The following is a 24,357-nucleotide window of genomic DNA, read 5'->3' as shown; positions in this document are numbered from 1 at the left end:
CACATTCCACAAATCAGGAAGGAAGTGTTTCGTTTTGATTTTGAGGACCGCATGAACAGCATGTTAAGATTTGATCAATATTAAGTTTCCTTCATTTACGCCACCCGGTTGAGCTGAAACTAGTAAGACAGTCAGCCACAGGCACACGCTGACTCCGAGCATGGTCACTGGAGGCTTTTTTCTCTTATATTCATAGCGGGTATATTGATGCTAGCTGGTCTGTTTTTGAATGCTTGTATACATGATGTGAGTAACGAGAAACAGGGCAGTGGGGTTTTATGGGGAAAAAGAACCGTCACCATTGGCCATTACTAGAGGTGGGTAACTCGGCTTCAAAGAGTAAAAAGACTGACCATGTATTTGCTCCACCAACATGCACTAAACCAGCTGGTTACAATAATTAGTTCTCCCATCATGCTAAAGAGTTATGCTAATTAGAATCAGCTGGTTTAGTGCATGGTGGTGGAGCAAATACATGGTCAGTCTTTTTACTCTTTGAAGCCGGGTTACCCACCTCTGGTCATTACTAAGCCAAAGGGCAGCGATGTCATGGTTTCCCAGGAAGTTCAGATTTAATATAAATACCATGGCAACGCACCGAGCGGACGCAGAAGGTCCCTGGGCCGTGGGATGGGGGGGGCGGGGGGGGAGGGGGCTGGTTTTAACGTGCCGTTTGGACGGTGGGTGCGTGGGGACATCGGCAGGCTGCTGTGAGTTGCAGAAGTGGAGCATCACACTGCGTGCATGCGTGCGTGCGTGTGCGCGCGCGGTGGGTCTGTGGAGCCTGCCTCCACACCAGCACTTGTGACACGCTGGGATTTATTGTGATCAGATGATGCTCTCGCGATTACACAACGGTTTGAGGAGCCCGTGCGGTCTGCCTGCAGGGGCTGGACTCTCCCCACCCAACAGGCTGTTTAAAATAGCCGCGCGGAACGTGCTTTCTGATGTGAGCTCTGCTTTTTTTCCATTTCCTGAAACTGCAACAGATGGAAGTAAACGTGCTTCTGGGGTACAGACAGTGTGTTAAAAACACAGAAACCCCTCACCCCAAGCCACCTTTCTCAGCGATGCACTGAATTTAAAATCAGAGCGCGTGTCTAAAATGCACGACTGCATTCCTGCTTTCCCACCAGTTTTACTTTGGTGTGGTGTTGGTGCTAAACTGGGGAAATCACCCGCAGTGAACACCAAACTGGAGAAATCACCCGCAGTGAACACCAAACTGGAGAAATCACCCGCAGTGAACACCAAACTGGGGAAATCATCCTTAGTGAACTTAAAGTATCAATGCTACAGCTGAAGAGTTGTGGTATGGACTCCGATCATACACACTTAACTTCCTAAATCAAAGCCCAGGAACAGCATTTATCACATTAAACAGCGTTTTGTGGAAATTATGCCATGACTTAATCAGGACGTCTCAGAGGAGAATCAAGAATACTGGTATTCCCCCAAAGCAGCTATTTATTCCTGTTTTAATTCACCTCAGCACACAGCCCTCCACCCTGTCAGAAGTGAAATTCGCCCGTTGTTAGATGTGGTGATAAGGGGTATAGATTGGAAGCAGAACTCTCTTCCTGTGATTATCGTGATTATAGTGCCGCAGATTTGTAAGTGAAACTAGAGGTGTGATTATTTTGTTAACGACAAGGAATGTCTACAGTACACTCTCAAAACGCTGTCTCATAAAAGGCAGACTGTGCAGGAAAAGGGGGGCTCGGCTAAATTTATCTGTGTAAATGAAGACCTGAAGGCGTACACATGCAGCGTTTAAGGAAGCTGCAGCCACCTCTTTCACCTGAGGGAACCGAAATCCTTTCAGCTCGAGTTCTGACAGCAGATTAATGGGGGTTTCGATGGGAATCTACAAACGGTAACTTCTGCATTCAGATTCCCCTGTTTATCTACGAACTTCTCTGTTAATCTCTATCACAACCTCCCGCTTTAGCCTCCTTAGAGTACACACAGTAGCTTAAACCTATTTAGTCAGAGTATTTTTCTGTGATTTCAGTACTCTGATTTATTCCGCAACCTATTTATTCACTTTATCAGGTGTGTATTTGGCCATTTTGCAGTGCAGCGTCATTTGCATTTGTAATAACTACATGTTTTTTGCCCTGTGGAGTTAACTGTTTTTTGTTTGTGGTGACCAGGGGAATTTTCCAGCTTGGGACAAACAATACCCGTTATATTCCATTCTACTCAACTTCCTGTTGTAGTTATGACCAACACATGACCTTTGACCTGAAGGGAGTCACAGTGCAGTAAATCATAACCATGGCCACGGCCTGTGTGTGCTGACTTCACTCCAGTCCAGACATTTTAAACAAGTTTAAAACGCACCTCTACTCTTCTCGATTGGTAGGCATGGCTGCAGTCCTCGGCCAATCAGGTTCTGCGCTGGCCGTGGTGTCCTTGACGTCTCTGGGGGTCGTGTTTGCCATGTGCGTCTGTTGCCGAAAAAAATCCAGTGAGTACCGTAGATCCTCGTTGCCCCTGTGGATTAATACAGATGACTGTAGTTTCAAATGCCATAATGCTCAAACTACCACCAATTTATACATCCAAGCCTTTAAATTGCCCACTAAAGCTGGGTGATAATTCAAATGCACCCGAAATAAACATTCATAAATAATACTGGTTTCCTTTTGTCATTTTCATTTTATAGATATAATGCAAAGCCAAGTTCAAATTTATGACCCACAACTGTTGTAAGTACGATGCTCCGGTGCTACCACTAATTCACAAAGAACGGGACAGACAGTGTCACGAGCTACATCCCCTTTCACACTATTCTAAATACGCCAATGGCGGGGGGGCGGGGGGGGGGGGGGGTAAATGGGGAATGTTGACATGCTGTATAACTCCGAAGGATGTGGTTTCTGTAACTGGTTATGCTGTTGGAAGCAGTGACCTACACTCAGTGACAATTGAATTATAGTAGCACTTATTGCTCACAAACAGAGAGGTGCACTGATACCTCTACCATTTTATGAAGTGTAAACATTAAAGCAGAAACATTTTCTTGCAGCCAAGGTCCAAGTGAGAGCATTAGAATTGTGCCATCCCAAAGAGGTAAGTTGGGTTGAAAACTAAGGGGATTACTTTTACCATTTTAAAATTCAAAGTTCAAAGTAAAAAGTTCCTTTAGCTGGACCACCAGCCAGCCATCATCACTGATTGAAAGGTTGGAGTGCACTTTCACACCAGTGCAGTGTCCACTTACAATCTTGGCTCAGTATACATCAGTGCTCAGATAGAAGAAGCAATTCATATCATTAACTTAAGTTTTACATTTCCCTTGCATTTTATTTGGCTTAAAGTGGGATGGTACGGAGATATGGAAGCTAACCTTGCTATACAACAGCCTATATTTACTGAAAATGTGACATTGATTTGAAACAGTGGACTGTCACGAACAGCCTAAGTCTGCACAGCCACTGACTAAGTATGCACAGCCACTGACTTGGCACCAGTGTTGCGCAGGGGGTTTAAGACGTTTTCATCATAAAATATTTACACAAGCAAGGAGCACTCTTTAAACGGCTCAATAATAATAATAACAATAACAACAACATCTATTATTATTATTATTATTATTAGCGGATTGAACAGTGATGTGAGACGGAACTAAATGCAGCTCCGTAGTATACAGGACTAGTTAAGGACAGCACATTTTGTTACTTTCAACACAGTCTGTGTAAAAAAAATAAATAAAAAAAGCTCTCCCTTTGTAGCACAAATTGTAATATTTGTAAATAGTAACTTTGACACTAAATGTGTGTAACACAAAAAGTGTGTTGGATATGAATACATAATTTTGCCCAGTGTATGGTCACTTAAGTATCTATAACATTTTTATGTTGTTATTTTTTGGTTTATTGTTATGGATTACCTGCAATGTTATAGCCCCTGCCCTCAATGTTTATGGACTAATGGCAGTTTTACACTTTCCTGTTAATTAATATCAAGAAATAGAATTGTATGATGCAGCCTATAACGTATAACTGTTTATTTATCCGAATGAGAAGGACAGAGTCAGATTTGCTTGGTTACCGTTGCCATCATGTGACCTTTCACTAAAAGCAGGAAATCGGTGGGTTGGCATGACATTCTGGGGAATTTTTTCTCTTCCAGTATCGGAGTTGTAGCATGCAGATGTCATCTAATTAAATGGCTAAATAAAATTATTTAATAATAACAACAATGCCTACAAAAACAAATCAATGGTTTCACACCGGTGCATGTTTGCTTTCCCCATGTTTCTCTAGTGCCTCCCGGGGGTGTAAGAGTACTACCGTTTTCGGGGTAAGTGATCTGGAGAGACGCTATGCCATTTACTGAACTATCACTTCCACGTCCAGTCCTTTTGTCATCAGTAGATTATCTCTCTTTACGGTTTTTTTTTAACTTTTTAAAAAAAAATTTTAAACTAGCTAACAAAATGACTCAATCATGCAGATTTTATTGCAAATATAAAAGCAATCATAGATAAATATTTCTCCATCACAGAGGGACTCCATCTATTTTGACGAATACTTTGGGTAAGTACTGGCCAGGACAAGGATATTGACTGAATTTAACAAATGATTAATGTTATGTTTCATAGTGTTATACAGAAGAAACAGTTTGCATGTTACTTGACCAACTCTCAACTTGTTACAAAAATATTAACTGGTGACACACTACACTGGTTTCAATTTGTACACAGGATAAAGGTGGATCTTTGTGTGCGTGTGTGTGTGCGTGCGTGCGCGTTTTACCTATTTGCCTAAAATGACAGCAATAGGTGATCATACACTGCATGGCCAAACGTATGTGGACACCTGATATCCACCATCTCATCAAAAATTATGGGCAACACTATGGAGTTGGTCCGCCCTTAGCTTCTTTAACAGCCTCCACTCTTCTGGGAAGGCTTTATGCTCGGATGTTGGGATTTGCTTCCATTCGGCCAAAAGAGCATCAGTGAGGTCGGGCACTGATTGGGCGATTAAGCCTGGCTCACAGTTGTCTTTCAAGTTGATTCCAAAGGTGTTGGGTGGGGCTGAGGTCTGGGCTCTGTGTAGGCCATTCAAGTTCTTCCACACCGATCTCCACAAAACCATTTCTATATGGACCTCTCTATGCGCCCGGGGGCATGGTCATGTTGAAGCAGGAAAGGGCCTTCTCCAAACTGTTGCCTGAAAGTTGGAACCACAGAATTGCCTAGAATGTCATTGTATTAAGATTAATCTTCACTGGAACTAAGGGGCCAAGCCCAAACTATGAAAAACAGCACCAGGCCAAGGGGTGTCCAGATACTTTTGGCCATATGTGTATATTCTAGTGGTATTCATCAGCCTACAGATACAAAAAGGATGCAACAGTTTATGTTTAGTACATTGTGGGAAATTTGATATCACATTTGAGACATCATCAATTGCAAAGTAGGCAGTGGTAAACAGCCATGTTCCTGGAGATCTACCGTCCTGTAGGTTTTCATTCAAACCATGAACAAGGACACCTCATTCAACAGCTAGAGATCTTGTTCAATTACTAATTAGTAGTCAGGTGTGCCAAATCAGGGTTGAAATGAAAACCCATGGGATGGTGTAAATGATTTGTAATTCTGTTTTTCTCCAATTTTCTCCTACCATTTTTCTCAAGATAGCATTGCTTTAATTTAGGAAAGATGCAGTTCAGAAAATATATCCTTTAGTTTGAATGAAGCAATGATTTTCTAAAATGTGACAGTGCTACATAATGTTTTAATGCCTTTTTCTGGTCTCCTGTAGTTAGAACTGATGAACCGACATACATGTGAGTATTTTACGATTATTCAATTTATTTAATTTATAACCAATTTTGTTATAGCTTTGACTGGTGTATCACTTCAGAATATGCTGATAGTTAGTTGTTTGTTGTGCATTTTGCAATAATCATGTTTAAAAAACAGCCAAAAATTGCTCATCTTACTTAAATAGCAGCAGTTTGTGAATGTTTTTTCTTACAGTATGACTTATGTTAAATATGTGTATGTAAGTTTTCCATAACCCTTCATGCTCCATCATTTACACACCCTTGATCATTACAGCCAGTAAAATGTGTCATTTTGTTTACACGCGTCTTATTTTCCAGCGATCCTATTCCAGAATCTGCCTGTCACTACATGCCTTTGATAAGACCAGATGCAGGTAAAGGTAAGTACTTCAGTGCCAGCATACACTGAATGCACCGCACACGCAGTGAGACTGATGAAGCCGTAGGTCTTTACTCTTTTACTCAATCATGACAAACAAATGTAATTTCTATTACAGCTCTTGTTAGAAGGTGTCATTGAAGGAACAGAATCTGTTAGAATGGGAAAAAATTTAAATTTTTTTATTAAAAAAAAAAAAATTTAAATTCTGTAATATATTAATGTCTGATGGCACCATTTACAGTATTCAGATATGGTAAATGGACTGCATTTATATAGCGCTTTTATCCAAAGCGCCTTACAATTGATGCCTCGCATTCACCAGAGCAGTTAGGGGTTAGGGGTCTTGCTCGGGGACACTTCGACATGCCCAGGGCGGGGATCGAACCAACAACCTCTTACCTCCTGAGCTATGTCGCCCCCAAATAAAGCTTGGTGTTTTTGACAGGGACTGTGACAAATGAGTTGTTCTGAACATAAATTGAGTAAAATTCTCCGAAACAAATTCAGTGTTATTAACATGTCTTACTTCCAGTCTGGTATGTGTATGTGTATTTGCCTAAACTGTTACATTCTGGGTTGCACACACCCTCGTTTACGTAGCGCATCAATGAGGAGGGTGCTGGGTTCCCGAACCTGTTCTATCCAAGCAGAGCACCAAAATAAATTTGATGTGTAAATATGTCTGTCCCCTACCAGATGCAGTGGAAAATGTGTATGAAAATGTGCTTGCAACTGAAGCCAGTCAACAAACATACTTTCAACAAAAGTCAACCTCAGACCATCAGAACTACCCAGGTACGTTGGCAGAGACGCATACTAAAACATCACGACTGCAACACACTAAATAAACGTTCCAGACAAACGAGACTATTTGAAGCAAATATTGTGTTTATTTCCCCTCTTTCTTTGGCAGATAGCTCAGATTATGAAAACGTATAGTTCCTGCAAACATATAAGGAATTCAAAAGAAAGAAAAGGAGGTTTGTCCTTTTTATATAGTTGCTTTTGAACTTTCAAAATTCATACAAGTCTGAAAGCCTAAATAAATATATGAATGTGATCACATGGACACAGTTTGACTCAACACGTGTATTTGTGCGTTTTGGGGGCAGCAGATACAGATTGAATCAACGTTCAAGAAAGAAAAGAAGAAAGAAAGAAAAAGTCTGACACTTCAAGCTCAACTGAAACTTTTCCACACTGAGTGGTAGTAGACCATCACGGGTGCTTATGACAAATGGCATGTCCACACACCAATACGATGTACATTATGTAACTGGTGATTTCCTCCATAGAATCCGCCTGAGTGTTTTGCCAATACGATAATGGCCACGGATGAAGTCTGCCCGTCTTAATATGTGAAAAAACCCTACACAACAAGAGTTCCGACAAAAGCCTGAGAACGCGCGCGCGCGCGCGCGCACACGCACACGCACAAACTGGAGACAGCTTCTGCTTGCTATTTCAATGGATTCCTATGGGAGCTGCTCAATGGCGCATGAAGCCAGTTCATGGAGGCCGCCATGCTTGACTCTAGAACTTTTTGGCAACAAAGCGTGCACGCTGGGTACCTAAACGTAAAGGTTCACGGTAAACCGGTAAACGTAGAACAGTGACAGAGAGCTCAGAGAGAGCTTTCAAGTTGTCCGACTAACTGACAATGCATCTAGGAGCTGGCTATAGCTACAGGATTTTATGGAAGAAAACAAGTGACTCATTGTCACAAGGACATTTCTAACGTGGTTTCTAATGTTTAATGGCCTTTCAGTGGTGCCTACTATTCCTATACTGTGATTAAGTCCTTAATATGTGCTTTATTATTTTTTTGGCAATGTATATAAACAATGTGTAGTAATAAAATAAGATCTTTTCACTTGAATGCAATATTTGCTCATTTTCATTATTTACGGGAAAAATTACAATATGGGAAAAGACAACCTTTCAATATGATTTTCTTTATTGTAATGTTATTCCTATCCTGTACTCTAGTTCCCCATTGAGCCTGGTTCCTTCCAAGGTTTCTTCCCATCTGCCACAGGGAGTTTTTCCTTGCCACCGTTTCTTTAGGCTTGCTCGTGTGGCCAGGGTTGCCTATGAAGCGTATTGTGACAACTGCTGTGAAATACGCTATATAATTTGTCTGGCCTATTTATTTTTCATGTGTGGTCATCATCAGCACCATCATAATGCAAAGACAGAAATACTTAAATAACATTTTAATAACAGTAGGCTATTAGTAGCAATATCAGAATAACAATGTACTCATAATAATATGGTGGAATCAGCATAATATCTTAATTTAAGAACAACATATGCCAGCTTTATTATTAATTTATTCGTCACAATTCATCGTGTTATGTTTACTTTCTCAATGTGCAATAATTATAGCCTATGTGCTGCGTTTAATATGTATCATGGCCATGTTATACTTGATGTGGTGTTGAGGTTAAATGGGGAAATTAAGAGAAAAAGGAATAAGTGCTGAAAAGAAAAGAAAATTATTTTATGCGAAAGTTAAATTTTATCATAAAAGAACGTCCATGTTCCAGTTGGGTGCTATCCTACAGGAGACGCTGTTCGCCAGCACACCGGAGCAGCGCCGTACGCGGATGCTAACGTGCGCGCTGCTAGCGCTTCCCTCTGCATCCAGAACGGGGAGGGGAGATGGCAGCGCAGGGACGGGGAGGCTGTCATTTTATTCCTGTTTCTGTTTGACTTGGGAAAAGTTGTGTCAGCTTTTATTAAAGAGTGCCATAAAGACGAGTCAACTTTCTCGCTATTAAGTTGTCAGTCTAATAAAGTTAGTTTACTTGAACAGCTCCAATTTGTTGACTCCAGAACAAGGTAAGTTACCAAAGAGTTCCACGTCCAGTTAACCATTTCAAAGGTTGCCATTCGTTAGCTTGATAGCTGATTAGGACTTTCTAGCATGTAATGGTGTAATTCTGTTTAACTTGCCCCTGTGATCTTTCCTAACAATGTTGAGTGCATTCGTACTAAAAGTAACAGTTAACGAAGCAACTACATTTCATTGCTCTACAAACTTATCGTAAAAAGTTAGCGTTCGTTTGCCAGTTAGTATAGTGAACTTCCTGGCTGGCTAACTGCCGTGACGACTTTATGACTTGATCAATTTGGTGCCGGAGAACCTAGAGGGCTAGTCAGCTAACAAGCTGGCCCCATTCCCGTTTGAAAGAATATATTCTACATTGAGACCTTTCGAATAGCGTTTCAAATAACTACCGTCGTAAACATTGTGGTTATTATGGTTAGTCAGCTGGAGTGCTGCTCGCTGGCTACTGCAGTGCAGAAACATGGTCAGTGTGTAGCCTCATTTCTTTTTATCTTAATAGCATTCTCAGTATCCATGATACATTGATAACCTATTGGCATTTACCAGAAATGTAAAAGCAATACAAAATTATACTATGTGCCAGCTAATACAAGAATCATAATTCAAGCAATGTGACGTCAATAAAAATGTAACTTACCAGATTCCTACCATCAATTGTAAAATTATTCGCTTGTATTAAGTTGCATAACGCAGTGGTTTTCGAGCTGGTCCTCGAGCACCCTTTTACAGGCTGTTTTTCGTTCTAAACTTCATTGCGATTCCTGAAGCATCAGTTGTTGTTAATTGTTTTTAATTAGACTTTTAAGGTCTAGTGAAGGGTGATTAGTCTTAATGATACATATCATAAAGCCATTCATGTTAAAATAATTAATATTCTATATTAATAAAGGACATTAAGCCAGTTGGTTCAATTTTTAGACAACTAGGCCTAATGATTTCACTTTTTGTTACGTGCCATGGTAAATGACTGATTTTGGAAGAGGTTATATTTGGTATTGATTCTATTCACTGATAGACCTACAGATGAAATCAATGAAGTCTTAAATGCTGAAAGTGTGCATGGCCATTGATACTAAACCGTCGGAGGATAACGAGGAGTTCAAGGACAAGGCAAACGGCAATGAGCCAAACCGGCATTGCGATTAACGAACACACTTTCAATCACCTTAATTAAACAGGAGTTTCGCTGGAACAAGAATCAGCTTGTACACGGGGGTACTCCGGGACCAGGTCTTAAGTAACATCCGGTTAAATTACAACTTGATTTGGCCATAGGCGGCACAAGTTGAGCTGTGACAGCCGTATCAAATTAAATCCGATAACTGGGTCGTGGGTACTGCTAGCTCTTTGCGCGCATGTCTGTTGCCTGACGAGGAGGACAGAAACTACAGACCCTGCTGTCAGTGGCTGCTGTGACCGTGAAATGCCTGTGTAAATATTTTTACATAAAAGCTGGGCGTGGTACAGGAGATTTATATGAACACAGTCTAATTAACTGTGGTGTTGACTTCATAAGTGAAATAACTACTTCACTGTCCAAGGACCATTTCTTCAGTGTACACCTTTTTCTTTTTTTTTTCCTCCAAAACACACTTCATTTATTTTGCTCTAATAGATGTGTGGTGCTTAACTTAGATTATCTGAATCTGAATTCTGATTTTATAACTGCAGGGTTGAAAAAAAAAAAAATACACACAAGATAATCTTTGTACCGTGATGGTTCTGCCACTTTTATAAAAAATGAAAAAAGGGCAGTGTTTAACTTTTTGTAATGGTGGAGTCACTAGGAAAAAATAATCAAATGTCATATAACCTAAAAATAAATTCCCTCTGCTAAGTCATGGTGAAGTCCCACAGTGATTAGTCCAGGTTGTGTGACCTTTGACCCTGTTGATGTTGGGCGGTTCCTGTGTGTTGTTTGTTAGCAGGGGAACGACGCCGCGGTGCTGACGCGCTCCGGGGCCTCGAACGCCCGCCACTCGCTCGCTCACTCGCACGCCGCGGCTATGCGGGCCAGCCCCTGACCTGGCGCAGGTGAAACGCAGGCCCCTGACCTGGCGCAGGTGAAACGCAGGTCAGTCTGCGCAGCCGGACCACGAGAGTCACTTAGGATGGTGCTGCTGATGGTGCGGCATCATGGGAAACGGTCGCCAGAATATCATTAACCACACTTTCATGTTCGGTAGTCAAGCAAAAAATAAAATGTTCCCTTTTTTTTGTCGGTTCCTTCCAGGCCTCGGCCGGTCTTCAGCCGTAGATTTCTTGTTTTTTGTCTTTTCGGGCCTAGAAAGGACGGTACGGCTCTGTGAGGTGGTGAACAGGTTCTCCTCTTCACCTGACACAGGTTTCATCGTTAAACGGCGGCGTAAAGACGAGGGCCGCTTTTACCGTTTGGCGGGATTAAGAGCCTGCCGTTTGGTAATTCACTAGTCTGTGTGAAAATGGGCCCTGTGAAGACCTCTGCAGGGAGAGTGATCTGATTGGTCAGTTGTTTCCTGAATTATTTCAAAGCAGGAAACACAGCCTACTTAAAAACATATCACCAGGAAATGACACGGTGAATTAAAACCAAACTATCTGTGGTGTATGATGATGTATCTATGAAGAAGCTGCTTTTGGCTTATTTATTTGTGTTTGTGAGTGTGCGTATGTGAGATATTTTTATGCGTGTGGTGTGTATGTATGCTTGTGCAGTGCGCTTGACGGACGCTACGTTATATCCTTATATTCTAGACTGCAGCATGTGTCCATAGGGCCCTTGGAGATGAAACTTAGGCGATGAACCCGTGTGGGCCTGGTTTCCGTAGTAACCTACGTAAACAAAATGGAGCATTTCCCCGTGGAGCCGACACAGTATGGAGTGCTGTCCCCGTGGGTTGAAAACCACATTTGTAACCAATTTGATCTCAGATTTCAGAGTGAAAAACATGGTAAATCAATCTGTGGTAAAAAAAAAAAGTGAACACAGCAGTACCTCACAGTAGTGTCAAAATCCAGCCTTCAACTGGCCGAGCCGGTTACTGCCACGGGTCAAAGTCCAGTTCTGATTGGCTGAGCAGGTCTCTGTGCTGCAGGAACAGGAAGGAGATGACGTTCCAGTGCGTCCGAGCGCCTGTGTGTCTGTGAGCTCCCCGGGAGGTCCTGTTGCTCTCCTGCGGTGATTAGGGAGCTGAAGCGCGCAGGACCCTGAGGAGCGCGTAGCGAAGCCTCGCGCGCGCGCAGAGATAGGGTGTCGCGCGGCTGTTTAGGCCAGAGCCGCGCACCCTCTCTAAATTAATGATGTGAGCCGCACTGTAGCGATCAGACACGCGAGCCGCCCGCCTCCGATACCTGCACAGGTACCTGGAGCTCTCTCAGATACCTGCACAGGAACCTGGAGCTCTCTCAGATACCTGCGCAGGAAACTGGAGCTCTCTCAGATACCTGCACAGGAACCTGGAGCTCTCTCAGATACCTGCACAGGAACCTGGAGCTCTCTCAGATACCTGCACAGGAACCTGGAGCTCTCTCAGATACCTGCACAGGAACCTGGCGCTCTCTCAGATACCTGCACAGGAACCTGGAGCTCTCTCAGATACCTGCACAGGAACCTGGAGCTCTCTAAGATACCTGCACAGGAACCTGGAGCTCTCTAAGATACCTGCGCAGGAACCTGGCTAGCACTAGCGCTAGCGCCCTCTCTTCTGCTTAAGCCACGTGTCAAATGCTTCTGGTTTTTTCTCTAATCACTCTCCTGTTTTACCTGTGTCTACAGCTGTAACTAACAGGCTGTCCCAAACGCACACGTTCCTGAGCACTGGTACAGGCCCTATATTTAATCAGCTGTTTAAAAGGCTCGGCTGTGTGCGTGTACAGGTGTGTGTGTAGGTGTGTGTGAGTGTGTCTCTCACCCCCTCCCTCTCCCTCCTGCAGGGCTCATGTGGGCGTCCTGTTGTAGCTGGCTGTGTGTGTGTGTGTGAGTATGTGTGTGAGAGAGTGTCTCACTCTCACTCTCTCTCTCTCTCTCCCCCTCCTGCAGGGCTCATGTGGGCGTCCTGTTGTAGCTGGCTGTGTGTGGACTTGGGCGGGGGGGAGGACAGCAGCGGGCAGCGCCAGGCCTACTCAAACTCCGGGTTCCGCAGCTCCCCCTCGCCCCCCGCCCCCGAACTCGCCTGCAAGGCCTGCGGGGGGCGCTTCAATTCGCTGGCCCGGAAGGTGAGGAGGGCGGGGGGCGGGGGGGGCAGGGGGAAACCCCACGGCTGCACCTGGAGGAACCGCTCTGGACCGCAGCCACACAAAACCACGCGCAGTGCACATTAAAACCCGACCCCCCTCCCGCAGGGGTTAACCGCAGGACAGGACCCGCTGCCGGGGTGGAGGAGGGGTTGAGGTTGTTTGCAAAATGACACAAAAAAAAACCGGGTCAATACACACTTTACTCTGTCATTCAGCTCTGCTGCACTGACGCTGGATTAGTTCTCCAGACGGACGTTAATCAGACGTGTGAATGCCGTATGTGAACACGCAGTGTGTGTCAGCTCACAGTTTAATGAGGGCCAGGTCACAGTATAAACGTGTTCGCTTATTAAGTCTGCCGTGAGCTCAGAGTTTGGGAGCCGCCGATCTGGGGCGGACCCCTGGGGGTCACATGACCGGGAGCGCCACAGAGACACCGCTGTCTGCTGAACAGAGAGCCCGTGAAACACGCTCTTATTCCAGACGGCCTTCTTCTTTCTTGTGCTCTGATTCAGCATAATTGCCTCAGGCCAGGGAAGGGGGGGGGGGTTGGGGGTAGTGTGCGCTCCTCACAAAAAACACGGATGTCCCCGCGTTTATTCATTTAGCCGAGACGGGGCGCATTGTTGGGCTGCTTTGAACGGAGGCCCCGCCCACCCCTGGGAGAATTCCATCCGTCTCTCTCTCTGGGGGCAGGAGCAGTCAGCTCCGGTGTCAGAGTACAGCGCCATCTCTGGCTCACAGGCAGTACTGCATCTGTCTCACTGGCAGCAGTGCGTCTGTCTCACTGGGGGCAGGAGCAGTCAGCTCCGGTGTCAGAGTACAGCGCCATCTCTGGCTCACAGGCAGCAGTGCCGGTCCCCTCCAGAGCGCGTCACGTTTATCACGTTCCCTGTGCACGCCGCTGGCGTAACATACAGTTCCACCCTGTGGACCGCTTCATAAGGAACACGGAGCGCTCTGATCCGTCAGCACAGGTCGTCAGCGTTACCAGTCGCATTCCAACAATTCCATTGTTTTATTTTCATTTTAGTTTCAAAATGCCAAAAATAGATGCAAGACAACTAATCTGGTGCACTGATGCAGCCGTACTGTAAGCTAGTTTATACAGTAGAGATAGTGTTTCGGACACCACGTCATAAGATATGCTCCTCTGTGTGTGTGTGTGTGTGTGTATACCTGTGTCTCAGGTTTAATTGAGCAGTGCTGTATCGCTCCTGTGTGTGTGTGTGCATGCGGGTGTGCGTGCGTGCGTGTGTGCGCGTGTGCGTTGCACGGGTGTGTGTGTGTGCGTGTACACCTGCGTGTGCGACTCCTGCGTAGCTCATTCCAGGAACAGCTCGTGACCTCCAGCGCTACACGCCTTCAGGCGGAATGCTTCAGGGGACTTTCACCGCTGTCATGGTTACGGACAGCACTGGGGTGCGATCCAGAGATCGCTATCCGCGAGTCACATGACATTATACTCGCTTTAACCCTTCAGCCACCGGGGCACGCGGACCTGAGTCACATGACATTATACTCACTGTAACCCTTCAGCCACTGGTGCACTTCCTGCAGGTTACGGACAACTTAAACGGAAACATCTGTTTACACCAATATTCATTCAATATTCATGATGAAATTCTTTAACTTCACTTGTTTTGCTGAGTAGTGTGTTTTTGTTTAATTCTCAGGAATCTGCTGGAGTATAAAAATTTCACTGGCATCTAAAGAGTTAAAACATTTGGTATATTTTGTATTTTATCCTGTAAATCGTAGAGTAAATCGGCCCTGGTTTTTAAGCTGTGCTGTGGTGTACTTTGCCATTTGCAGATTGTGTAGATGCTAACAGAAGAAGAGGAAGTTGATGGTGCAGAGATGGGAAATGTAGTCTGTTGGGAAATGTGGGCTATTGGGAAATGTAGGCCATTTCCCTGTGTTAATAATATCAGCTCTCATGGTGGATTGAGACAGTTGGTTTCTGTTTGAACAGAGCCCTTGTTGTTAGCTTCGCACACGGAAGTGGCCAGTACGGCCTGCTAGCTTCAGCGCACAGCTCGACCTCAGGAGGCTACCCACGCGGAACTGGAACTCCCCATTCCCACTCCAAACCCACTTCCCAGATTCAGGAAAGCTGAGAGGCTGTTTTCTGCCGATGTGGGGAAAACCCACCCTTTCATTCTGCCCCAGTGTTTATCTATATAGCGCATCTTGCAGGTTTCCGCAGGTACGAGGCACGCACCTCGACTCTGGCCCGTGTGTGACTGTGACTCAGCCTCTCTCTAGCGCAGGCGCGCAAAATCCAGGTTCAGAAAGTAAAAATCCTCCCCAGCACTTTGTTCCAACCACCTGGATTTGCTAATTGGCGCAATTCTTCAGCCAGGAGGGAGAGCTAATTAGTGAAATCAGCTGGCTGAGGTCATGGGAGGAAGGAACACATGGCAGGACTTTTACTTTCTGACTTTCCGCCTCTGCTCTCGCGGTGTGTTGTGTACCATGGCAAATGCACTTTTTGCAAGTCTTTCTGGCTAAAAGCATCTGCCAAATGACTGAACAGTGAATTATAAAATTCTAATAGAAAATTCGCCCCCCTCCCCCCCAGCATGTCTGCGTGGACTGCAGGAAGAACTTCTGTGGGCGGTGCTCTGCGGAACTGGAGCTCCACCCCCGCCTGTGTCACACGTGCCAGCGTTTCCACGGCACCCTGTTCCAGAGGGCGGAGCTCATGAAGCTGAAGGTGAAGGACCTGCGGGACTACCTGCACCTGCACGAGGTGCCCACGCACACCTGCCGCGAGAAGGAGGAGCTCGTGGAGCTGGTGCTGAACCAGCACACGCCTGGCGAAGAGGTGCCCCGCCCGGCCACGCCCACAGACCCGCCCCAAACCACGCCCCAGCCTCCCCCACCGCCTGCGGAGCCCACCTCTCCACCGCCCACCCTTGACGAGGACCAGGTACGGCCCTGTACTTAAAAAACAAAAAAACACTAATTTTATTTTAATGTCCTTTTTTGAACTCCTGATTTTGGTGCTGATTTTACAGCTGCTGCCCAGACCACTGAGACAGTGAGGGAAAACTCTAACTCCAGTCCCACGGGACTGCAATGTCTGCCGGGTTTTTAGGGTTTCCTTTCAGCCAGCAGCCAATTAGTGGCCAGCTGTAGGGACCTTCTAGCCAATCAGAGAGTTAGATTTAGCTCTTAAGATCTGAACACTGAAAAGCAGCAGACGCTGCGGCCCTCCAGGACTGGAGTTAGGCATGTTTAGTAACAGTATTTGCAGCAGTTCTAGTCTCTGGTGGGTGGGCAGCCATTTTAATCCGAGAGACTAGGTTCTGTGGGGGTGTGTGTGTGTGTGTGTGAGAGTGCGTGTGTGTGTGTATGCGTGTGTGTGTGTGTGTATGCGTGTATGCATGTGTGTGTGTGTGTGTGTGTGTATGCGCGTGTGTGTATGTGTGTGTGTGTGTGTGTGTGTGTGTGTATGCGTGTATGCGCGTGTATGCGCGTGAGTGTGCGTGTGCGTGTGTGTGGGTGTATGTGTGTGTGTGCGCGCATGTATGAGTGTGTGTGGGGCAGGAGTTGCGGCTCCTTCACTCAGTGAGGGTCTCTGCCCCAGGGTCCGGCTGTGCAGGAGGACACACCTGACACAGAGACGGACCCCCAGGGCCCGGAGGAGCAGGAGACCGAGTCCCAGGTACGGCCCCCCTGAGAGAGGCCCCGCCCCTCCTGAGAGAGGCCCCGCCCCCTGCACCCCACTGTGATATCCACCGCTTAGCGTTATGACCACATCCTGTCAGACATTATTGTTTTAAAAAATCTGATATTAACACCGGAACTAACGGTTTTTTTTTTTTTCTTATGAAAAATATTAAATTACTGAGATTACAGTACAAAGCCATGCTGTGAAATGGGACTTTTATTTTGAAAGCTGTCTGCAGACAGAACCCTGTAATTCTAAGCTCTTCAACTGCTCAGCAGACAGGCCCTATTCTAGGAGAACAGTGGATGCCTTGTGCTCTCTGACATGGTACATGGTACTGGAGAATGCAGGCTATTTCCTGTTGCAGAGACTTCAGGGAATGTTTGCCCCCCCCCCCCCCCCCCCCGCAAGTTTAAATTTTCAGTAAAGCGACGTAGTGTCAGTCGAGCGCTTCTTGAGGGTCTTCATTCCGCATGCAGTTCGAAAACCCGTTTGGCTTTTTAAAAAATGCTTTCGAAACACCAAAAAAAAAAAAAACAGAGCTTGGTCGTTTCTGTTCTCGTTTACAAACGCTGCATCACGCATCGCCCCGCCCAGCGCCCCGCCCAGCGCCCCGCCCATCGCCCCGCGCACCGCCCCGCCCATCCAAAACAGAGACGGCCTTTTTAAAGCGTGAGAATGACCCCTCAGTCAGGGAGGCCGAGCCACATGAGAGACACCACATTAAACAAACGCTGTTGGGTCCTTTTCTGCGCTTAGGGTCAGTGATGTCTGTTCATATCGTTCTGGGTGAGGTTGGCACTCTTCTTGTATTGCTGAATTACACTGCACCTGGTCATTGGTGATTTACACAATTGGTTGTTTACATGTTCACACGTTTATTCACTGATCAGAATGTTCAGGGTCTGGTAAACCCTCTAAATCAGAGGGTTTTCGGTGGGTTTTAGCACTTAGTGATTCATTTTAGTCACTGATTGGCTAAAGAGTCCGCACACCTTGTTTTTCAAGGCCATTGATTGGCTGCTGATTGAAAGGAAACCACAGAAACACACTGCGGCCCTCCAGCACTAGAGTTTGACACCTCTGTTCTAAAACAATTACATGTTTACCTCATGGACCTACTGTGCAGTTTTATCTTTTAAAAAGACATCTTGTAAAAGTCCTTTTACCCTGGCCTACAGAAGTCGAGAATGTAAATTAGTGATAATTAAGAGGGGATTGCATTTATATAGCCCCATTGTACTCTTGACCTCAAAGCCCTTTACAGTGAAGGGGAGAACAGAGCTCCACCACAGCCGAGCAGCAGCCATTTTGTGCCTGAATGCCCATCACGCACCAGTTGAGGTGAAGAGGAGGGATTACTGTGCCAAACGAGCTGGGGGATGATCAGGCGTAGAGAGCACTGGAAAGGGGTCCTGAAAATTTAACCCATCGAGTGTTCGGTCTGAAAATTATTCTCTCTGAAAATAATAGAAAATCCCCCACAGGTCTGCAAATAAACTGCTTTCAGTCAGCAGCCAATTAGAGCCCCTGAAATAAGATGTGTGGATACTGTAGCCAACCAGAGACTTGGATGACGTGGAGTGCTGAAATACCTCTCATCCCAGCAGGCACTGCAGCCTGAATTCAGCTGTTAGTGTGTTATTTGGGAAGGATTAGAAGGCGCTCACTGATGATTGGCTGACAGCTGCTGTCATTCAGTCCTCAGACGTGGAGGAGACTGCGCCCCCCGGCCGCCGAGCCTCGCTCTCCGACCTGTCCTGCGTGGAGGACATCGACGGCCTGAGCGTGCGGCAGCTGAAGGAGCTCCTCGCCCGAAACTTCGTCGACTACAAGGGCTGCTGCGAGAAGTGGGAGCTGATGGAGCGCGTGACGCGCCTCTACAACGACCAGAGAGACCTGCAGGAGCTGCGTGAGCCTGGCCCCGTACCCTATACACCCTGTACCCTATACACCCTACACCCCGTCCCCTATACACCCTGTACCCTGTACCCTATACACCCTACACCCCGTCCCCTATACACCCTGTACCCTATACACCCTACACCCCGTCCCCTATACACCCTGTACCCTATACACCTTACACCCCATCCCCTATACACCCTGTACCCTATACACCTTACACCCCGTACCCTATACACCCTACACCCCGTCCCCTATACCCTATACACCTTACACCCTGTACCCTATACACCCTACACCCCATACCCTATACACCCTGTACCCTATACACCTTACACCCTGTACCCTATACACCCTACACCCCGTCCCCTATACCCTATACACCTTACACCCTGTACCCTATACACCCTACACCCCGTACCCTATACACCCTGTACCCTATACACCCTACACCCCATCCCCTATACCCTATATACCTTGCACCCCGTCCCCTATACACCCCGTTCCCTATACACCCTGTACCCTATACACCCTACACCCTGTCCCCTATACACCCTGTACCCTATACACCCTGTACCCTGTACCCTATACACCCTACACCCCGTCCCCTATACACCCTGTACCCTATACACCCTACACCCCGTCCCCTATACACCCTGTACCCTATACACCTACACCCTGTCCCCTATACACCCTGTACCCTATACACCCTACACCCTGTACCCTATACACCTTACACCCCGTCCCCTATACACCCCGTCCCCTATACACCTTACACCCCGTCCCCTATACACCCTGTACCCTATACACCCTACACCCCATCCCCTACACCCCGTCCCCTATACACCCTGTACCCTATACATCCTACACCCCGTCCCCTATACACCCTGTACCCTATACACCCTACACCCCATCCCCTACACCCCGTCCCCTATACACCCTGTACCCTATACACCTTACACCCCGTCCCCTATACACCCCTACAGTCTTAAATTATTCACTGGTGTGGAAAAATGTGTGTGTTTTACTGATGCTCTGCATTACTTTTGGAGATTATCACTTATTTATGTTTCCTTTTTTCCAGTTTCAGACGCAGTGACAGGCACAGGTGAGTGTTCAGGTGTGGTGCTGGAGGGGACGCTCTCTGTTTGTGCTGGTTTTGTGCAGCTTGCTCTGTGACTGACGGGTGGGTTTGTGTCTCTTCAGACTCTAGCGCCCCCTCTGGCCTGGAGGAGAACCTGTGTAAGATCTGCATGGACTCGCCCATCGACTGTGTGCTGCTGGAGTGCGGTCACATGGTCACCTGCACCAAGTGCGGGAAGCGCATGAGCGAGTGTCCCATCTGCAGGCAGTACGTGGTGCGGGCCGTGCACGTCTTCAGGTCCTGACCTGTGAGTGTGTGTGTGTGAGTGTTTGTGTGTGTGTGTGAGTGTGTGTGTGTGTGTGTGTGTATGTGTGTGTGTGAGTGTGTGTGTGTGTGTGTGTGCGTGCGTGTGTGCATATGACTGAAAACGTGACAGGCGGGACTCCTTCCCCAAGCCCAAACTTCCCACCTGCTCCTGCCCATCTGCACCTGGGTGTGTAGAGGAGCGCCAGACAGGAAGTGCTCTGCACACACGCTGGCGAACAGCAGAGCGGCGGACTGAGGAAACACCGCTTCGGTTCGCAGACGTTACACAGGCGCTGTCTGCCAGTGCAGTTCCAGGCGCCGAGCGTGTGAAAACTGCAACATCGCTACTGCCTGACACTGCTGACTGCGCAGTGCAAACAGCGCTCTGATTGGTCTAGATCCATCACTGACTGTGCAGTGCAAAGACCGCTCTGATTGGTCCAGATCCACTAATGACTGCACAGTGCAAAGACCGCTCTGATTGGTCCAGATCCACTAATGACTGCACAGTGCAAACAACACTGCTGGATTGGTTCAGATCCATTACTGACTGCACAGTGCAAACAGCGCTCTGATTGGTCCAGATCCATCACTGACTGTGAAAAACAATGAATCTGCACAGTGCTAAACGGGTACGTGATGGGGACAGCATTTTGGGGGAGGTGGAGTGTGGGGGCGGGGTCATGTGGCCGTTGGGCACGCTCAGGGGGGAATGGGGGGGTGTGAGTGAGTGTGAGGCAGTGGGGCGGTTTGAGTGAGTGTGAGGCAGTGGGGCGGTGTGAGTGAGTGTGAGGCAGTGGGGGGGTGTGTGAGTGAGAGTGAGGCACGGCTGGGGTGTGGAGGGTGTTTGTGCTGAAGCCGCAGGCGGGTCTGAATTCGGGGAAAGGCCTCCGGAACGTTCTCTCAGCGCGCTGCGAGCTCCCAGAGCTCCTCTCTGGCGGAATGTAGCAGCGGGCGGAGAAGCGCGTCCTGCGTCCCGTGCGCTTCCACGCGCCACGCCAGCGTGGTTTGGGGTCAGATCCCCTTCTCAGATTTCACACCTCCGTCACGTTTAGGGGGGTGGCCGCAGTGTGGGTCTCTGCACCATCTCTAACGAATAAAAGCAGCACCTCGCACAAAGCCAGCGGCCAGTTAAGTTTATTTACCTGGGAATCGGGACCACGAGGACTGAACGGGGGGCACGGTCCTACCTGAAATCACACCAGTTCTCCTCTTCAGCATTAAAAAAAAAAAAAAAAAAAGGTTTGCAAATGAATTCCCAGTTTGACTGCCTCTGGCCCATTTAAACATCTCACTTGGTGAATTCCCACCAGCAGAACCGAGACTGTAACAAATTCATGAAGTGCCGGATCCACATTGTAAAATTTTGCTGTCATTTGGCACTAAAAAACATTTACAGTCATACAGTCAGTGAAACTGCTCAGTTCTGTTTTTCTGATTTCTGCATATGTTTAAATTTTTTTTTTTTTGGATATAAAACAGGCATTTTCAGGATTGATGTGGTTTAAACAGTAAGTTTTTGTTTCATCTCATGGGGAACGAGAGAGAGATCTCGTTGTTCCCCTCCGGGGGAGTTTGGGGTTGGGATATAAAGAGGAAGTGAGCCACATTGTAACACGGGAAGCCGCAGGTGTCAGGCCTCTGAAGGAAAAGCCTGTTCTGTGGGACAGGAGGTCTGCTCAGCGCTTCTGTCTGTGGTAAAATGGTGGGGTGCTTCTGCAGAAGGTTTTTTTTTTTCTTCCTAGTATTTTTTTTTTTTATTGTTAATTTCTCCGACTGTGAAATGTCATAATGACAAAAAAACATGCTTTAATTTTGTTTGAGAATTTTGGCAGTGATTTAATATTGTAAAAGCTTCATTTTGGAAGAGTGTGTGGATGAGAGTGAGATAATGGGATTTATAATTCTGAAAAATGTTAAATAAAATATATATATCTTTTTTTCTTATGCGCATCTTTTATTTTAGACTTAAATAATGAAGGATTACCTTGAAGTGCTGCTGCCATCGCTTTCCCTGGTATTAACAGTGGTGAAGAACAGCTGTCCATTGTGTGGTTTGGAATCCTCCAAGCCAGCCAGGTTCTTCTTGCTCGTCATGTGGTTTCCATGGAAGCGCCAGGATTCCGAGCGACTGGTTCATCCAGTCTGGGAGCCTTGGACAGCACCTGACACAATAGGGGGGCGGGGCAAGATTTCAACGCACACTGCTGATAAGCAAACCCTTTCATTTCCTGTCATTCTGATTGGCCTGTTGTGTTTACATCAGACGAGTATCTTACCCTGTCTGTAACCAGTGTGACTGGCATAGGCCTGAATACCATCACTGAAGCCACGGATGGCTTTTAAAGGGGAACAGCGGTGCTCATGGGAGATTTGCAGCAGTGTGGTCTAGCAGGGTCGGATGCCTAGCTGGGGACATGACTGGTTATCCCTGTAGAATCTAATCATGCCGGTAAAGGCTCATAGTGAGCAGCTCTGCCTGCCAAACTAAGCATCAGGAAGGTGACTCACCTGGTAGGAAGCCGGAGACCAAACATTTCGAGCTTTGCTTTGGCTGCAGAAGTTGCTTTGTCACTCAAACACTGACCACGGAGAGATTTCTAGGGCCAAAGGTTCTGTAGACTCAAAAGGTACTTCACTCACACATAACATTACTGCCGTCTGCATCTTAATTACAGAACGTTCTGGTTGGTTACAGGACCTCAGAATGATCATTGCCAGTTTTGTACTTGGATGCACCCCTAAATGAATATTTTTTTTAAAAGATAAAATTGGAAATTTTTCCAGTTTCAACAGTAGGAAAACGAAACTTTCAATGTTATGAACACAGAGTGGATTATGTGGTGCATCTAGAGAATCTGTGATACTGTGACAGCTTATTGAAGGCAGCTTTTTATTAAAACAAAATGCGACATAAAAAAACCTGAAGACGGCAAATCATGCTGGTTATTTTTTCTCACCTCACCCCCACCCTGCATATGCTTGTGTTATACAAGTGTTTATTATAACACAAGTGCACATAACATGGTGTATTGAATGTGTTAACATCTTTTTACGGTTTACTTTCAGTGATTTCTAAAGACTGCGAATATTGTTATATAATGACTTTGCTCAATAACACACTGAATGCTTTTTTCCCCCCCCAAACACTGGTTCTTACATTCTTACATTTATATAATTATAATAATCAGAGGCATAATTTGTTACTCGAAGTATTTGGCTAATTGAAAACCCCTCAGGCACATACCAGGCTGCTGAGTTAATTGTCATACGTCACTTGGATTCCTCTGTTTCTACAGTCACGCATGCAGCAGTGCCTCCCTGTCTAAAGTTCCAGGTACAGGAGACACCGCCATTTTGGTCAGCAGTATTGAACACGCTCGCGTTCTTCTGGGCATGTGGATTTAGCTCACACAGAACGGCCTCATGATAGCAGATCACCAAATGAGGTGGCAGGCAGTTACTCTCAATCTTCATTGTTGAATCTTTGGAAATTTGTCAGCAATTGTCAGTAGAATTTTTCCAGTTTAGCCTAAACACACTGGCAAACGGCATTCATTTTATTGAATAATATCTGTAATATATTTACGGTTTGTTTACAGTAATAAAAAATTTAAAGATTGTGGTAAGATAATTGACAGTAGTCATCTGTCATCAGTGGTCTGGTTCTGCTGCATTCCAACCCAACAGTTTGAGGCACTCCAACCCAACAATGCGACGCACTCCAACCCAACAGTGCGACGCACTCCAACCCAACAGTGCGACGCACTCCAACCCAACAATGCGACGCACTCCAACCCAACAATGCGACGCACTCCAACCCAACAATGCGACGCATCACCAGAACATATTTCCTCAGCAGAAAACTGCTTACAATATAAAGCAAGCTTAATCACACATGCACATACACACTCCAGGGCCATGTAGGGGTAGTACATGCTATTAAAAGAGATTTATTACATTTACTCTGTAGCAGAAACCGCAGATAGATCAGCAATGCTCCCTTCACTACCGAGGTGCCACCTTCTATGCATTAAATACAGCTGTAGTCACATGACCAACTTTGCCCAATAGCTGAAACGTCTGCTCAGAGATTGCATTACCCTAATATATTTGGTGTGTAACAGTGC

At 46.2% G+C, this 24,357-nt stretch overlaps 1 protein-coding gene across 2 annotated transcripts; it reads left to right on the top strand.

Moving 5' to 3' along the window:
- The first annotated feature begins 8,811 nt into the window (after window positions 1-8,811).
- On the top strand, window positions 8,812-20,285 carry rffl (ring finger and FYVE-like domain containing E3 ubiquitin protein ligase). 2 transcript variants are annotated; one of them, XM_035384446.1, is made up of 8 exons: window positions 8,812-9,031; window positions 10,970-11,115; window positions 13,060-13,235; window positions 15,841-16,191; window positions 16,852-16,929; window positions 18,637-18,847; window positions 19,922-19,945; window positions 20,044-20,285. In XM_035384446.1, the coding sequence occupies exons 3-8, from the start codon at window positions 13,065-13,067 to the stop codon at window positions 20,223-20,225; spliced, it is 1,017 nt and encodes a 338-aa protein (XP_035240337.1). In that variant the 5' UTR covers window positions 8,812-9,031; window positions 10,970-11,115; window positions 13,060-13,064; the 3' UTR covers window positions 20,226-20,285. The 2 variants fall into 2 exon arrangements, with proteins under 2 accessions (XP_035240337.1, XP_035240336.1); XM_035384445.1 differs by having other exon boundaries at window positions 10,967-11,115.
- Window positions 20,286-24,357: the final 4,072 nt, after the last annotated feature.

Source organism: Anguilla anguilla, chromosome 12 (assembly GCF_013347855.1).
Source record: "Anguilla anguilla isolate fAngAng1 chromosome 12, fAngAng1.pri, whole genome shotgun sequence".
NCBI lineage: Eukaryota > Metazoa > Chordata > Actinopteri > Anguilliformes > Anguillidae > Anguilla > Anguilla anguilla.
Note: the sequence above shows the minus strand (reverse complement) of the source record. Positions and strands in the feature narration are given on the sequence as shown.